This window comes from Myotis myotis, unplaced genomic scaffold, assembly GCF_014108235.1.
Source record: "Myotis myotis isolate mMyoMyo1 unplaced genomic scaffold, mMyoMyo1.p scaffold_m19_p_1, whole genome shotgun sequence".
Classification (NCBI taxonomy): Eukaryota; Metazoa; Chordata; class Mammalia; order Chiroptera; family Vespertilionidae; genus Myotis; species Myotis myotis.
Window position 1 is genome coordinate 146,845,009 of NW_023416313.1, and position 17,370 is coordinate 146,862,378.

At 45.1% G+C, this 17,370-nt stretch overlaps 1 protein-coding gene across 2 annotated transcripts in view; it reads left to right on the forward strand.

Annotated features, from left to right (window-relative positions):
- The window catches only part of LOC118678492 (granzyme B(G,H)-like), a 71,456-nt gene extending 54,980 nt beyond the window's left edge, over positions 1 to 16,476 (forward strand). Inside the window, exons 1-5 of one of the 2 annotated variants that reach the window (XM_036354271.1) lie at positions 13,115 to 13,353; positions 14,364 to 14,508; positions 15,027 to 15,162; positions 15,343 to 15,600; positions 16,237 to 16,476. In XM_036354271.1, coding sequence (XP_036210164.1) covers positions 13,140 to 13,353; positions 14,364 to 14,508; positions 15,027 to 15,162; positions 15,343 to 15,600; positions 16,237 to 16,413 — 930 coding nt within the window. In that variant the 5' untranslated portion in view covers positions 13,115 to 13,139 and the 3' untranslated portion in view covers positions 16,414 to 16,476. Of the gene's footprint in view, positions 1 to 13,114; positions 13,354 to 14,363; positions 14,509 to 15,026; positions 15,163 to 15,342; positions 15,601 to 16,236 lie in introns of those variants that run through there. The other variant, XM_036354279.1, reaches the window with a different exon arrangement.
- The last annotated feature ends 894 nt before the right edge of the window (positions 16,477 to 17,370 follow it).

Below are 17,370 nucleotides of genomic sequence, written 5' to 3' on the forward strand. Positions count from 1 at the left end.
GGTTCTCACGTGGCTAAATGACTAAGGAGTCAACTGCTCTTGAGAAACAGTGAACCACAGAAAGTTGGTTTGTGGTGACAGCAGTTAATTGCAAGGCTGCGGTTATTGACTAATCAAAATGAGTTCTCAGGTTTTTTTTTTTAATATATTTTATTGATTTTTTACAGAGAGGAAGGGAGAGAGATAGAGAGTTAGAAACATCGGAAGAAAACAACATGTCGGAGAACCAAGATGGCGGCATAGATTAACGCTGGAGTTTGCTGCCTTGAACAACTACTTCAGAAGTGAAACTAAAAAACGGAACGGACATCACCCAGAACCACAGGAACGCTGGCTGAGTGGAAGTCCTACAACTAGGAGGAAAGAGAAACGCATACGGACACTCAGAGGAGGCACAGTGCTCAAGTCAAATTCTGAGGTGCGGAGTGCGCAGAGCGGGCTGGCGGCGGAGGGCGCAGTTGGCGTTTTCAATCGGGAGGGAGTCGCAGACTCTGAGCTCCAGATACAGGCCAGTCTTTAGGGACCCAGACTCAAACGGGAGAAGCGGGACTGTCTGGCTTCGGTCAGAGCGAGTGCAGCTTTCTCTCCGAGGTTTGCAGCGGGTGCTGGGACTCAGAGAGGCAGAGCCCCTGGGGACAGGACTGAGAGCCGCCATAACTGCTCTCTCCGACCCACCCTGTTGATCCTGTGCGACCCGCCCCGCCCAAGCCCTGCACACAGGCATTTGCCGGATAGCCTCAGGCAAAGGCTAGATTAGCACCTCCCTAGAGGACAGAAGTTCTCTCACTGCTGACACAGCTGATTCTCATAGCCACTTGGCCTGGAGGTCAAACCCTCCCTGGAATTAGCTACAACAATCAAGATTTAACTATAAGACTGCGAACAAAGACCACTAGGGGGTGCACCAAGGAAGCATAACAAACTGTGGAGACAAAGAAACAGGACAAAATTGTCAATGGAAGATATAGAGTTCAGAACCACACTTTTAAGGTCTCTCAAGAACTGTTTAGAAGCCGCCGATAAACTTAATGAGATCTACAAGAAAACTAATGAGATCCTCGATCTTATATTGGGGAACCAACTAGAAATTAAGCATACATGGACTGAAATAACGAATATTATACAGACTCCCGACAGCAGACCAGAGGAGCGCAAGAATCAAGTCAATGATTTGAAATGCGAGGAAGCAAAAAACACCCAACCGGAGGGGCGGAATGAAAAAAGAATCCAAAAATGCGAGGATAGTGTAAGGAGCCTCTGGGACAGCTTCAAGCGTACCAACATCAGAATTATAGGGGTGCCAGAAGATGAGAGAGAGCAAGATATTGAAAACCTATTTGAAGAAATAATGACAGAAAACTTCCCCCACCTGGTGAGAGTTAGAAACATCGATGAGAGAGAAACATCGATCAGCTGCCTCCTGCACATCTCCTACTGGGGATATGCCCGCAACCCAGGTACATGCCCTTGACCGGAATCGAACCAGGGACCCTTCAGTCCCCAGGCCGACGCTCTATCCACTGAGCCAAACCGGTTTCAGCATGAGTTCTCAGCTTTAACTCATTCCCCTAAGCATTTCCCTTCCTTTTTCTATGACAGATTATTTTATTTTTATTCAATTTAAGGCAATGAAAGGACTGTCAAGGTTATACTATGACTAAGTCAAGTTGGAATGTCTACTTCCCATCAGGAAGCCATGGCCCAGGGTTATCACATTGGACCCACCCCTAGTGCTCCCATTGTTCACCTATCCCAGGTTCCCTAGGTACATCATGTGTACCCTTCTCCTCTCAGTCTGGCTGCAGTTTGGGTTCAAGGTGAGATGTCAGATGATAATATCGGTGTGCAGCATCAGGTATGTAGTTCACTATAATTTTCTTTAATGACTGAAAACTAAATGCAAATCCTAGTGCAGTGATGGCGAACCTATGATACGCAAACTCATTTTTTTTTATTTTTCTTTGTTAAATGGCATTTAAATATATAAAATAAATATCAAAATTATAAGTCTTTGTTTTACTATGGTTGCAAATATCAAAAAATTTCTATATGTGACACGGCACCAGAGTTAACTTAGGGTTTTTCAAAATGCTGACACGCCGAGCTCAAAAGGTTCGCCATCACTGGCTCTAGTGAGATTCCTAAAGATGAAATTCATTCTTCATATGAAAAGGCAACACTGGAAATCCTAATTTGTTGTCCACTTTTAGAATGTCATGTTCCTAGAAAGGTTACTTAATGGGGGGAAGGTAGTGATATGCAGGAAGGGGGCTACATATAACAGCACTTAAAAGTAATTTTTAAATGGCAAAGAGGTTGAGATCAAAGGCCAGAAATGAAATACAGAGACAGAAAAAGGAAGAGATAAAGCTTTTTGTTGGATTGACAAAAATGTACTTGGTGACAATGATCAGTTCTAAAAAATTCCTCCAAACCCCATTCCCTGGGGAATCCCAAGAAGCTCTTGAAAAGCCATTTCTTTTCTATGTTTGATTCTTCAACAGTCTCCTATCTACTAAGGAATTTATGAGCTATTACATCTCACTATGCCTCTCCTTATACCTCCACGTTCATCCTTGCCCTAAAGGCCACACTTTCTCTATTTTGCACTATGTCTTATCATCCCCATCACTCCCTGACAGCATTAAATGAAGCTCTGTGTGTGCATTGTCCCCAAGGCTGCCACTGAGCACAGGATAGTGCACATTCAATTCTTCTTTGGCTGTGTCACTATCTGGTTCTATCACCACACAACTGTAAAACAGGAAGAATGACAAATGACGTATGTGGAAGAGTGAGGGGAAAATACCACCTCTTCTGAGGCCAGCAGTTTTTCCTGGGGACTGTGTAGAACTGAGCCCCAGCTCTTCCTTTGTTACTAAAGTATCTGCCATGTGCACATCCCATTTTCCCCAGAGATGCTTTGCCTTTTGAAGCACAGGATAAGCCTCCTACCCTCAGGGGGGCTGAGAATTTCAGATTGCTCCTGATAAGGCTGCCATGCCAGCTTTACCAACAGAAAGTATTTAGGTGAAATTCCTGGTCAGTCCTCCAGAAACTCATTGTAAAAAGCAAGAAGAAAGGGCATCATAATCCTTGGTTAAACCGAGGGGAGAAATATCCAAACATTGCCAGGAGGGGATACTATGAGAAGAAAATATTTCAATGAAACAATATCCAGGGGGGCGGGGGTATCTTGTAATTTCTGAGAAGACTCTCTGAGCATGACTTCCAGCCTGAGATACAAGGAGAACATATCCCAAATCCTACTTCCCTGCTCTGACCTGTTCTGACCCCTATAGAAACAGAGCCTGAAGCAAGGATAACAGTGGCAACCATTTATTTAGGAGGTGCAAGCCCAGGCAGTGACAGGGAGGACAGAGAATGGGTCAGGGTCAGATGCAGTGCACAAGATAGTGATATTACCACAGCTGGCCACTACTTCACAGCAAGTTGCTAAGAGACAAGGCAAGTTGCTCAGCAAGCTTGGTCACTCAGCATATGGGACTTCTCCAGAGGGATTGTGAGGAATGTCACAGGGAGGGGAGGAGTGTCACAGGAAAGGGAGAGCATTCTGTGCCTGAGACTAAAATCTGAATGTATTGCTTGCTAAGTAGGGGAGAGTTGTACTTGTGAAGGAGAGTGTCTCTGAACCCAGCAAAAGCTAGTCTTAAATAGGATCTGGGAAATGGGAAGTCCAGAATTTCATGGATGTTCAGATATAGGAATGTTTGGGGACTGGCTGAATTTTAGTTGTGGGATTGTGGGAAATCATAGCTATTTGGCTGCTGTCATCTTACCCCCAGAAAGCCAATGAAAGGGCAACTAGAATAGGAGAGAGAGAGAGAGAGAGAGAGAGAGAGAGAGAGAGAGAGAGAGAGAGAGAGAAGCAGCCCAACTTGTTTAGTCATAAAAAGGGACGTGGAGCCCCGGCAGGTGGCTCAGTTGATTGGAGTGTCGCTTGGTACACCAAAATGTTTGTGGGTTGGATTTCTGGTCAGGGGGCATAAGTAAGTTGCTGGTTCAATCCCCAGTAGGGGCATGTATGGGAGGCAGTCGATCGATGTTTTTCTTTCACATTCTTCTCTCTCTCTCTCTCTCTCTCTCTCTCTCTCTCTCTCTCTCTCTCCCTCCCTCCCCATCAGTTTTTCTCTCCCTCCTTCCCTCCTCATTCCTCTTTCTCCCTCAAATCACTGACTATATCCTTGGGTGAGGACTTTAAAAAAGGGACACGTAGCCCTGACCTGTGTGCTAAGTGGTTAGTGTGTCTGCACTGCACCAAAGGGTCATGGGTTCAATTCCCAGTCAAGAGCAGGTAAGGACAGTATTTGAGTTGCTGGTTCAATCCCCATTTCTTGTCAGCATGGGTGCAGGAGGCATCCAATCAATGTGTCTCTCTCACATCAATATTTCTCTTCTCTCTCTCTCTCTCTCTCTCTCTCTCTCTCTCTTTCTCTCTCTCTCTCTCATGCACACACTTCCACCCTCCTTCCCTTCCACTCTCTCTGAAAATCAATGAAAACATATCCTCGGGTGAAGATTAACAAAACAAAAAAAGTTGTGGGGGAGAGCTTGGAGGGGTGACCTGGAGGAAAGAGATAGGGTGAAAGTCAGTCCCTCAGAAACTCATTGTAAAAAGCAAGAAGAAAGGGCACCATAAACTTGGTTAAACCTGGGGTAGAAATATCCAGAGGTGGCCAGGAGGGAATACTCTGCACAGTAAGGATAATGGAACAAGCTTTACCTAGTGAGAGGACCAAGAAGAAATTATCAGCAGGCACATCCTAGAATAGCATCTTCTTTTTCAGTTTTTCTTAAAAAATAAATAGACCCTTTGAGCCCAAACTGCTACCTCCATACTGGCCCCATAAAATTCTGATTCTGGTTGCCCAAAACATGGGGAAGAAAACTAATATTTTTCACCGTCCAGCTCAGTGAGGGGTCATCACAACAACCTCTCTCGCACCGGGACCCACCATGAACAGTAATTTGCAGGAGTGCCTATCAGGGCAAAACTGCAGCCTGGCCTCTGTGCGCTGATGATCTCCCCTGGACAAGAGAACCCTGGGGCCCCAAACACAGAGGCAGACAGCAGAGTTAGAGTACCTTGTCCAGGGACCTGGGATTAAAGGTAGAAAAGTGCCCATAGACCTGCAAACCCTCTCTATCTCTGCCCAGCCCGGGGTTCCTCCTCCAATCTACTCATCATCTCCCCCTTTCATTGGTGTAGACATCCCTGAAAGGATCCCATTTCAGATCATTTCCAAACACAAGCCTCCCAAGGAGGAGAACTGGGAGGAGACTCTGTATCACACACTTAGTGTGTAAGGCACCTGGAGAGAAGGGCTTTCTAACTTTCTCCTGGAAAACATGGAAACCTTGGTTTTCTTTCTAGATGAGGGCTTCATTAAATCATTTTTGTAGCTTATGCAGTCTTTTATTAAAAAAAAATCCTCACCTGAGAATATGTTAATGGTTTTAGAGAGATGAAGGGTGGGGGGTGGAAGGGTAGAGAGAGAAACATCTATCAGTTGCTTTTGTGATTTTTTGGGAAGATGGAACCGCCAACCTACGTTTGGGTTCTGACCAGGAATGAAACACACTCTGATGTATATGAGTCAACACTCTAACCAACTGAACAACCCTGCCAGGGTTATATAGATAATGTGTATTATATTAAGGAAATTTCTTGCCCTTTTGATCTGCCAAAAGGTTATGTTTGTTATGTGTGAATGTTGAATTTTTTTTCTTTATTGTTTAAGGTATTACATATGTGCCCTTATCCCCCCCAGTAAATGTGAATTTTATCAAATGTTTATTAAGTTTTCTCTCTTATATTTTTCTTATTGAGATAACAATATTTTCCTCCAATTTGTGTAGCAAATTATGTTACTTGGCCTTTCTAAGGTCAAATGATATCTACATCCTTAGTTGCTCATATTGTATTAACTTTTTATATATTGACAAGCTAATTTTGACAGTTGATACTTTGTGTAGGCGGTTTGTGATTATAAATTGTGATGAGATTGGGCTATAAATCTCCTTTCTTATTCTGTTGTTTGTATCAAGGTTACACCAGCCTTATAAGATGATATAGTATTCCTTCTTTTTCTCTTTTCTGCAAGATGTTGTAGCTGAAAAGTTTTCCTTCCTTGAATTTCAGTAGAAATTAACAAGAAAGCCATCAAGGTCGGTTCTCTATGTAGAAAATGATTGATTGCTGATGCAATTTCATTGATGGTTCAAGTGTTATCTAAGTTTGCAATTTTTTCCTGTGTAGGTGTTAGCGATGTTCTGTTCTGACTAAATTTTAAATGTATTAGTGTAAGTTTTTTATAAAATTCTTGACTTAGCTTTTAATAGCCTACAGTAGTTATAAAAAAAAATCCCCTTATTAGTTCCTCATAATAAATATTTGCACCTTCTCTCTTTTTTCCTTGATTATATTCTCCAGACGTTTGTCAATTTTATTAGCCTTTTCAAATAATCTTTCCTTTATTAAAACTCTCTGTTGTATGTTTACATTCTTCATTACCTTCTGCTGCCTCTTATTATTTCTTCCTCCTACTTTATTTCTAAGCATAGAAAATCCTCCTGCCACAGTTACACTGGTTCATGGCTCTCAGAGGCCCAGCAATACCTGAGTTCTGGGCAGACTCTGAAGGGCTGGCTGGGATGCTCCAGATCTTCTGCTTTGTTCATTTAAGGCTCCAGTATTGCTTCCTGGTATTTGGTCAGAAACAGAGGAACTTAACAGCAGGGAAATATCTACAACTAGGAGATGTCATACCAAGATTTGGGGACAGATGAGGATGTGACACAAGCATCCTATGTGTGAATTAGATTTTCCAAACATGACACTTCGTTACATCTGCCCTGAACTGAGAAATAGAGAGAAAGACCCACCAGTTTTTCAGTCATATATTACAGGTTCTGGTAAATGACTCAGTAGCATCCCTCTTACCTATCACAAACCAAACATATAGAAATGGTAAGAAACTGCACACCCTGAGTGAGATGGGAAGGCAAAGAATCCATTCACTCCAGAAGGGTGAGGTATGACCTTCAGGCCTTGAGAGAACTAAATGCTTTGGGGAAAGGAAATGGCCTTGGTGGGCAAAGTTCCTGGGGAGATAAAGGTCCTCAGGTGGGGCATGGGGTTGGAGGGGGTAGGTGTTGCAATCCAAGGTCACATAAAAGGCAACATCACAACTCAGAACAGGGCTCCATTCCAACTCTCTCCCACCCAGGAAAACAGTCAACAACAATTGATTGGGGGGGGGGCGCTCTCTATTGTTATACTTACTCCAGTTTGGTGAGGATGAGCACACTGTCTTCAACCAAGCTCACTTCTCCTCCTCTTTTCTCTGTAGTCCTCTCTACTCATGATCCCAGACATTTACCCACTCCAGAGTTTTACTGAACCCAACATTCCAACCTTGCTCTTTGTTGCTGGGTGGGCCATAGGTAAAATTAGAGTGTTCTAGTGGATGCCAAAAGTCTAGAAATCTCATAGATGTCCGTCTGTCCTGTAGACGTCTTTCTCTCCCCATCCTTACTACTGCAGAGTCCAGATGGAAGCACAATATTCCCCACTCCAACACATAACTCAGGTTCTCTTTCACTGACTGGTCTCTCCCTCAAAACTGTTTTTTATGTCATGTAAACACTCCAGAAACACTGACTGCCATCCCACCCTCCTAATAGGAATGTAGAGCTAACCCTAACTGAGGAAGGAATCTCTTCTCAACAACACAGTGGAGTCTCATGGACAGATCAGATCAGTCAAGTTCTGGCCCATTATACCTGTAGGTTCTAATTGTAGCATAACTTGAGAATGATCAGGCTCAGGGAAATGGGTTTATAGCAGGAGCCTCAAATGCCATGTGTGAGTGTGGGAATGTCATTTCATTGTGCCATTGTCGTTGCCTACAAGGAATGGCCCCGCCCACTTGCAATAAGCACTAGATGTGATCTGGTGGGAGGCTAAGGCCCAAGGGGATTGATTGCCCATCATGGGCCAGGCATGACATTCTGCTGCATGTTGGGGAAGAACATCAGGGAAAGGATAAGAGCAAAGGGAATACATGATCCAAATGAACTTTTCCATCACGATATGGTTGCCACTGAGATACCTTCCTCTTCTAAGAGAACAAGAGTCCCAGATTAGACATACAGACAAAACTTTTATTCTTCAACACCTCTTTAATTTTCCCCCAGAATCCTGGTACAATATAATAAATGATGATGTTTGTAGAGCTGTGGATAAGATCACAGAATATGAAACTACATCCCTGCACTGTTCCGCCCCCCTCTTATGAGCTGAGTGATATAGAGCAAGCCCCCTACCTTCTCAGGGCCTTAGATTTCTCATTTGTAAAATGTAAGAAATATCAATAGCTAACTCAAAGGTTGCAGTTAGGATCTATGGTCAGAGTTCAATAAATATTATCTAGCATGAAGATGTTAGCTATTATTTTCTAATTTATAGTAATAATATCATATTTATCTGACTAATTATATCTTATTTTCCAGGTACGTTTATTATTAATTTATACTTAGACACAGATTCTTAAAATTACAAGTCACAGATGAAATTCACTATCTCTTAGTTTGATTCAACTTTGGTCACATTTAGAAAGAAATTTAATCTCTCCAGTGGGGCTTTCCCCAGATGGGGTTCTTTCTTAGGAAAGTTCCTGTTTCACACTCTTTCCACATATCTGCTACCTCAGTAAGATTTCCCCTCACTTATTTCATATTTCTACTTCTGGACTTGAGAGAACTTTCCTGCATGGCCTTGGTCATTTGCTAGCCATTGAAGTTAAAAGAGAAGGCTGCCCTTTCATTTTCAGCCTAATCAGCATAGCATGTCAAGGCGGCTATGTTCAAGATCCCAGACCAATTCTTGAAAAACCAACCCAAATAGTTAGGGAGACAGGAATGAGGATAGTGAGAAAGGTCCAAAGGAGACACACAGATGCCCAGCAAACACATGGAAGATGCTAAACCTCATTAGTTATTAAAAACATGTAAACCCAAACTATAATGAGATACCACTCCATTCCCACTAAGATGGCTATAATAAATAATAATAAATAATAACCAGTGTTGGCAGGAAGTGAAGAAATGAAAGTATTTATATGTTGTTGGTGGGAATGTAAAATGGTGTAACCATTGCAATAAACAGTTTAGTGATTCCTCAAATACTTAAACCTAGGATTACCATATCACCCAGCAATTCCACTCCTAGGTATATAGCTAAGAGAAATGAAAACATATCCTCAACACTGAAGTTTTTACACAAGTATTTTTAAAATATATTTTATTGATCCTTTACAGAGAGGAAGGGAGAGGATAGAGAGTTAGAAACATCGATGAGAGAGAAACATTGATCAGCTGCCTCCTGCACACCCCCCACAGGGGATGTGCCCACAACCAAGGTACATGCCCTGGACTGGAATCAAACCTGGGACCTTTCAATCCGCAGGCCAACACTCTACCCGCTGAGCCAAACCGGTTACGGCTTACACAAATATTTTTAGCAGCATTAATCACTACAGCCAAAAGGTGGTAACAATCCAAATATCTATTGAAGATAAAGGGATAAATTGAGATACACACACACACACACACACACACACACGGAATATTATTTAGCCATAAAATAATACTGATATATGCTACAACTTGGATGAACCTCAAAGTCATCATGCTAAGTGAAAGAAGCCAAACACAACAGCTCACATATTACATGATTCCTTTCATATGAAATATCCAGAATATGCAAATCCATCAGAGACAGGAATAAGACCAGTCATTGCCAGAGGTCAGGGTGGGGTGTTGCTGGTAGAGGGAGGATGGAAAGTAATTAAGTACCAATTAATTTGTGGGTACACACAACTTAATGGGTATAAATAAAATGTTCTGCTGGGGTCATGAGAAAGCTTTGAAACTAGAGAGAGGTAGGTTGCACATTTAAATTGGTTCCACTGAATTGTACACTTTCAAATAGTTAATTTTATGTTATACAAAGTTCACCTCAATATCTAATAAACATAATATTATATTTAACATAATCCTCTTTTAGTTTTATAAAATGCAGATATACATGAGAGTAAAATGTGTTAGTTCATACATCAATACAGCAAAGATGATTATCAATGAACAATCTGAAATCAGGTCATTTTAATTATTTTCTCTATGATTAAATTGTTTTTAAAATTTTCCAATAACTTCAAAAATTAACGGCATGTTAAAATTTTTAACAATAGGAAGCAGAAGCTACAGTGGAATTGAATAATACATTTTTAAGAACATGGGGCAAATTCTTACATCATAGGGTTAAGTTAAGATAAAAGAAAGTGGTATTGTATATACAACATAAATATAGCAATTTATATATAGCATGATCCCAAGTACTTAAAATGCACGTCTTATGGTAACACTGTATGGGGGAGATGGGGTTGGGCAAATGAGTGACATTTTTCTTTTTTACTTTCCAAATCTTTCTTGTTTTTTATTTCAAAGTACTGTTTTATATAATTAGTCATTTTATATTATATGAACATCAATCTATAATAACAAAAGCATAATATGCTAATTAGACCAGACAGCCCAACGACCTTCCGGACGAAACCAGGGCTATGAGGGCCATGCCCCTTGCACAAATTTTGTGCATCGAGCCTCTAGTATAATTATAATTGTAAAATAAATTTTATGACAAGAATGGACTGATTTTCATATTTCCAAATTAGAGTCAACTGCCCATTTACACAGAACAGTCTTTGCATGAAGCCCAAAAGGCCACAGCATAAAAATGAGTGATCCTGTAGCCCCTTTGTTTTTGCTGATCAACAGTTTTGTAAAAAGCAGTTGCAGGTGTGTCAACTAAGGTCTGAAAGAGTAGAAGCAGAAGATTTAGTCTCAGCAGAAAAATGCCAAAACAGGAGCTGGACAAAAGAAGAAACAAGGACATGACCAGAGGCTGCTGCCTTAATAGACACCTGCATTCTCTGCAGGACGCAAGGCCAACTTTTCTTAATGAGCATATTTACCACTGTCATCAGAAAGGTTCTTTATTTTGTAAAGTCTATATGAGGCAGACTGAATTCAAAAAACTTAGAGGTTTGGAGTGTATGTGCTATGACAAGGAAGACGTTTACACTGAAGTTATGTATTTTGATACATAATGTTCCTCATAGAAAAATTGTAAAATATAAAAAACATAAAGGTGGACATTTTAATTACCAAACTCTAACCACTCAGAGATACTTAGTCAATCTTTGAATAGAATTGGGCCAAGGCTGTTTAGAAGCAATGGTCCTTCACTGTGTAGTGAGCTCATCAGCATAATTTGCTTAGCAAGTGTGAGCCTATTGTGTGCCAAGCCTGCTCTAGCAGAAGTGTGGCTCTGCACAGAGCACAGAGGACACTGAAAGGACAATTATTGCTCTTTGGTTGACAAGCACGTTTTCTCACTTCATTCGATATCGACAATTTAGTAACTTGAACTTCCTTTGGGGAAACAGCCCTTTTCACTCCTAGTTCCTGTGGTTTGGGCGGGACTGACCACTGCCAACCCAAAGTAAGGATGACCTACACTTTGGTCAGTCAGTGGGTTCAACTGCAAGGGCAATAATGATTCCTTACACTAGGCCAGCGGTTCCCAACCTGTGGGTCGCGACCCCTTTGGCGGTCGAACGACCCTTTCACAGGGGTTGCCTAAGACCATCCTGCATATCAGATGTTTACATTATGATTCATAACAGTAGCAACATTACAGTTATGAAGTAGCAACGAAAATAATTTTATGGTTGGGTCACAACGTGAGGAACTGTATTTAAAGGGCCAGAAGGTTAAGAACCACTGCTCTAGGCCTCTAGGCCACTACCATATCAAGGACAGTACTTTTGTTTAAAATGTTGACAAGGCAGATGGAGCATTTGTAAATGAAACCCCTCGACAGGAAACTGTGATGATGAATGGGTTGCTATGTGTGTTTAGTAGATGGTGGTGATGCTCTGTTCCTCCCCTTGCATCACTCTACCATGGCCCTCCCCACTCAGTACTCTGCTCCCTGATGTTTCTGTCTCCCCCACCAGATGGCCACCTCTCTCTAAAGCAGCAATTTTCAACTAATGTCCCACAAGAACTTTTAAAACATGCAATACCAGACTATTTGGTCAGGAGCACTAACATGTTTTCCCTTAGATCATCAAATTTAAAAATTACAACAGCCTGGCTGTTGTAGCTCAGTGACTGAGCGTAGACCTATGAACCCAGAGGTCACTGTTCAATTCCCGGTCTGGGCACATACATAGGTATTGGGCTTGATCCCCAGTGTGGAGCATGCAGGAGGCAGCCAATCAAGGATTCTCTCATCATTAATGTTTCATTTCTCTCTCTGTCTTCTTTCCTTTTTGAAATCAATAAAAATTATATTTAAAAAAATGACAACAGCCAACACAACAATAGTCATCTGGTGTGAATGCCCTTTGTGGGACCATAAATAAATAGGTCATATAATAGAATTGCATTTTATTGGTCATGGTGCATAATATAGTTGTGTCTGATTGTTTAATTCTTGGTACCAGAAGTTCTTATATAGAAGTATAGGCACCTGATTTTTTTTTAAGTCACTTTGGAGCAAAAAGGGTAGTTAATTACTTTTCTTCTTTTTGCAAAACAATCAAAAGTATACCTATTTTTTGTGAGATATACAAAAATATATTTTTTAGTGTGTCACAGAATATTAGTACTTTATGTGCCATGAAGAAGTAAAAGGTTGAAAATCACTGCTCTAAAAACAGGAGACACATCTCCACTACGTTTGTCCATAAGACAGAAAAGGACCTAAACGGACACATGCAAAAGAAATTACCCTGATGGACTCAGTAGCATGGAGATGAGGCACTGGGGGTTCTCTCACTGGGGACTCAGGTTTCTGGGCTCCAGTACCTCCACTGGTCCATACCACATTCCATAGGCCCCACCTTGTAACCTTGGGTTCCTGCTCAGGGCTGGAGTCTGCTTAAGGTCTGCTCTGAGTCATCAGCTGTGGGTACTGATGTGGTCGCTGCATACTTCTCACACAACCACACAGAGACCATCATCAGGCAGGAGGTGTGAGGGCGGAGATGCTTCATAGAAAGCCTTCTGGGATGAAGCACTACAAAACCAGAGGGGGACTCAGGTCTCAGAGCCCACCCACACTTCCTGCCTCTTCTGGGCGTGCGAACAGAGCACAGAGAAACACCAGTAGCTCCGACCTGAGCAGCCTTCCTGGGAAGATGCAGCCACCCCTGCTCGTGCTCCTGCTGGCCTTTTTCCCACTCCCCTTGGGTGAGGCAGGTGAGTGACCATCCCCACCCTCACAGGCCCAACCTATCCCACATTAGCACAGACCTCCTGGCCCTTCTGCACATCCCTGACCCAGCTCTCCACCAGGAATGCTCTGAACCCCAGCTCCCATCCCATCTCAGACCCACACATGATGCTGGATGAGCTACAAGCAGAAATGACAGGCAGAAGCCTATTCTCAAGAAAAGCCGGGGGCCACAATGCCCTCCCCAGGCCCTACCTGTGCCAAGTGGAGAGTGGAACTTCCTAGAAGTGCATGGCAGAGGCTGGGAAACTGCAGAGGGCAGAGCAGTCCTGGCTTCCATGTCTGTGATGAGACAGGTGCTGTCCTCAGGGTCTGCTTAGGAGAGAAGCCAGAGCTCAGCAGACCCCACAGTTGGTGGGGTCACTGTCCCCAGAAGACTGCTGTTTCCTCTGCTCCAGCTCAAGGCCCCTCAGTCCCTTTCTCCAGCTCTGCTTTTCTTCCCAGGCCTTTAGCAGGTCCTCTCCTTACAGGATGAGCCAGTGAGGTTGGCAGCCCCAAACTTCTCTGCTTTCCAGAATCCCACAGCACTGGCATTACCGACCCAATTCCAGAGGCCCATGGGGGGCCAACCCTTCAAGGCAGTTAATAAACACTTACCGGGAACTCCTCATGTGTCAGCATGTAGATCCCTTAAGTCCTAGACACTGCAAAGTGCACTACCCTGGATGTCACAGCGCCACAGGGGCCTCAGAAGCTCACCCAACACCAAGCGAAGTCAGGAGAGGAACTTTCAGGAGCTTCCAGGCCTTCTCTGTCCCTAAGACCTATATTCTCACCTGCAACTATGTGTCAGGCAAAGTCACAAACCCACCCCTTTGCTATTCCCTTTCCAGGTGAGAAAGTTGAGGGCCCTCCCCACCCCTTACAACTCCAGGCCAGTCCAGCCTCCCAAGTGCCCATGTGCCTGAGTCATCAAGCCAGTGCCTGCCTGGTGGACTCAGTGGGAACACACAAGTGCAACACATTTTTCCTTCAGGGGAGATCATCGGGGGACATGAAGCCAGGCCCCACTCCCGCCCCTACATGGCCTATCTTCGCATTAAAAATAAGAAGAAGTACATGTGTGGTGGTGTCCTTGTGCAAAAGAACTATGTTCTGACAGCTGCTCACTGCAAAGGAAGGTAAGGGGCCGCAGCCAGGCTACACTTCCTGAGACCCCTACAGGGACCCTGTCCTCCATCCCGGGAGCTGCAGCCCAGGGCAGCTCCCCAGGCTCCCGATAACTCAAGCCCATGAGACCTCATCAGAGGAGCCATCAGGGATCATGACGGAGCAATGAGAGGCTGGGAAATAGGACAAGTAATCTCTGGGCTCAGAGGGTCAGAGGTGACAACAAGTAACACAGGAAGAGGAGGACCACACTCGGCAAATAAAGCAGCGGTGGACCATGAACACATGCATTAGGGTCAAAATGAAAATGAAAGCAATTCATGGCATTTCCTGAGGGCCAGAAAGCTCCCAGCTCCCTAACCTCAGTGTCATTGAGAAGTAGAGTCACTCAGCCCCTTTCCCCTGTTGCTCGATTTCCCCAGTCTGCAGCCCTGCCCTGCCCCAGCTATGACCTGCCCTTCACAGCTCCTGAGCTAAATCTCCTGTGACTCTATGTCCCCACCATTCACCCAATCTGCTCTCTGTGCAGGTCAATCAGTGTCATCCTCGGGGCCCATAACATCAAAGAGAAGGAGAAGACCCAACAGGATATCCTGGTGAAAAGAGCCATCCCGCACCCAAAATTTAATAAGAGGAAAGGCACCTATGACATCATGTTACTGCAGGTGAGGAAACCTGCTGCTCTTGCAGTTTTGGGATCTCATTGTATCTCCTCTCACTGTGAACCGTCCCATCCTTTCCTCCCATTCTGGCCACCTGACCAGTCCTAGTGACTCAGATGTCCCTCAGGGTCCAGGCTCAGAGACCACTCGCTGACCTGGGCTCCCTTGCCTCTTCCCCACCAGCTGGAGAGAAACATCGAGCAAACTGATGCTGTGAAGCCCCTCCCACCGCCCAGGGGCAAGGACCTGCCGAGGCCAGGAGATAACTGCACTGTGGCGGGCTGGGGAGAGGTCACACGGAGGGGCCCTGGCTCAGACACTCTGCAGGAGGTAGAGCTGACCCTGCAGGCGGATTTGAAGTGTAAAAGGCGCTTTAACCGTTACAATGAGAACATTCAACTGTGTGTGGGGAACCCAAGAGAAAATAAGACTTCCTTTCAGGTGATACTGAACATCTGCCTGGCTTGGTTCTGGGGGGAAGGGTGTTTGGGTAGAAAGTAGGACCTGGGACCCAGGCAGGGAGGTGGACTCCTTCACCCTCTAGGTTGTAATCTTTCTCCCCAGAAAGAAAAAAGGGGAGCCGCCAGAGCAGGGAGGAATAGGGTCTCCAAGGGCCTACAAGGCCCCTGGTCACTCCAAACACGGTGTGGATATCCCTAGTCTGTAGCCCTGCCCTGGGGAGGGGGATGTGTAACACTGTGGCCCAAGCTGGGGCAATGCAGTGAGATCACTATTCCCTGGGTGTGCAGAAGTTATACCGGGTGGCTCCTCAGAGCTGGTTAGTGGTGTCAGCCCCACCTGCCTGCTCTTGGGTCCTTACACAGTAGGCTGCAGCCACATTCCTGCAGCACCTTCATAGCCAGAGGATCAGGGACCTGGGGGAGCAGAGGGAGCCACCACCGGGGATGAAGTGAAGCAGTGACAACGTCTAGGCTGAGGGGACCACTGGGGACCTGCCTGCCTGCTTATCTCCCAAGTGAACACCATGCAAGGCAGCCTTCTCCGAGAGGGGCTTGGGATGGCAAGGAGGGCAGGGCCAGGAGAACTGGCTCAGTCCTTCCCTCTCTCTGTCCACAGGGGGATTCCGGGGGGCCTCTCCTGTGTAGAAATGGGATCCAGGGCATTGTCTCCTATGGAAGCGATGATGGGACACCGCCACAAGTCTTCACCAAAGTCGCCAGTTTCCTTCCCTGGATAAAGAAAACCATGGAAAGCCTTCAACTGCAGGAACCAGATCATCTTCTCTGGAGCTAATCCAGGACCGCACTGCAGGGAGGGAGGTGGAGCCAGAAACCAAATAAATGTCTCTTAGCTGATGGGAAGAGCTGGGTATTTTGTTTATTCTTTGACCCTCATTCACAGGCACCAGCTCTGCTCAGAAGGCCAATTGCAGTAGTTTTTCTCTGTTCTACTTCCTCCTCTTTCCCTCCCCCTCCCCCGCTCCCGAACCCCACGCAAAGCTGTTACCAGGTCCTTCTTGGCCACACCTGCACCTGCAGGGCCAGCACCATTAGGAGAAAACATGAATATCTCAGGTCCTGGGCTCAGTGTGAAGGTCTTACTTCTTCCTCTGTGTTATGTGCTGAGAGGAAAGGACTAGCACCCTGGGTGCTGGGCACCGAGCAGGCACAGCCTGGGCTGCAGCTCAGGAGGCCCCACCACACAGGGGAGAGGAGGGCCCTCCTGAGCAGGACATTGTTCTCCAGCAACCAGGGAGTGGCAGGGTTGGGGTCTGGGGGCTGGTGAGGAGAGACAGGGGTGGAGGAGGGAAGGAAGTCCTGAGAAGCTCCTCATTCCCTCATGGGCTGAATTTCTCTCCCTGCCCTTTTCTGCCCTCCTCTGAGCTCAGGGCCTAGCTTGGCCTCCAGTCTCCTGGATGCCCCTATTTCTCATCCCTGCTGACCACTGAGCATCCTCAGAGTCCACCAACCCTGCGCCCCACAGACCACACTGGTCTGAGCTCCCACTTCTGCATATCCCTCCCACCTAGGACACCCAGAGTGCCCAGGTTCCAGCAGGGCCTGGTCACTGAGTTGCCACCCAGCTTATGTCTGGCACAGGGTGACTGGGGGACGAGGACTGTGTTGGCCCCATGCAGGGCCCTGGAGGACAGGGCGGCAGGGTGTCTGCAGAACACCTGGCCCCATCTCTCACTGGGCAGAGCCAGCTCCACCCTCACATCCAGCCCAGTGTCCTGTATTTGTGTTTTAT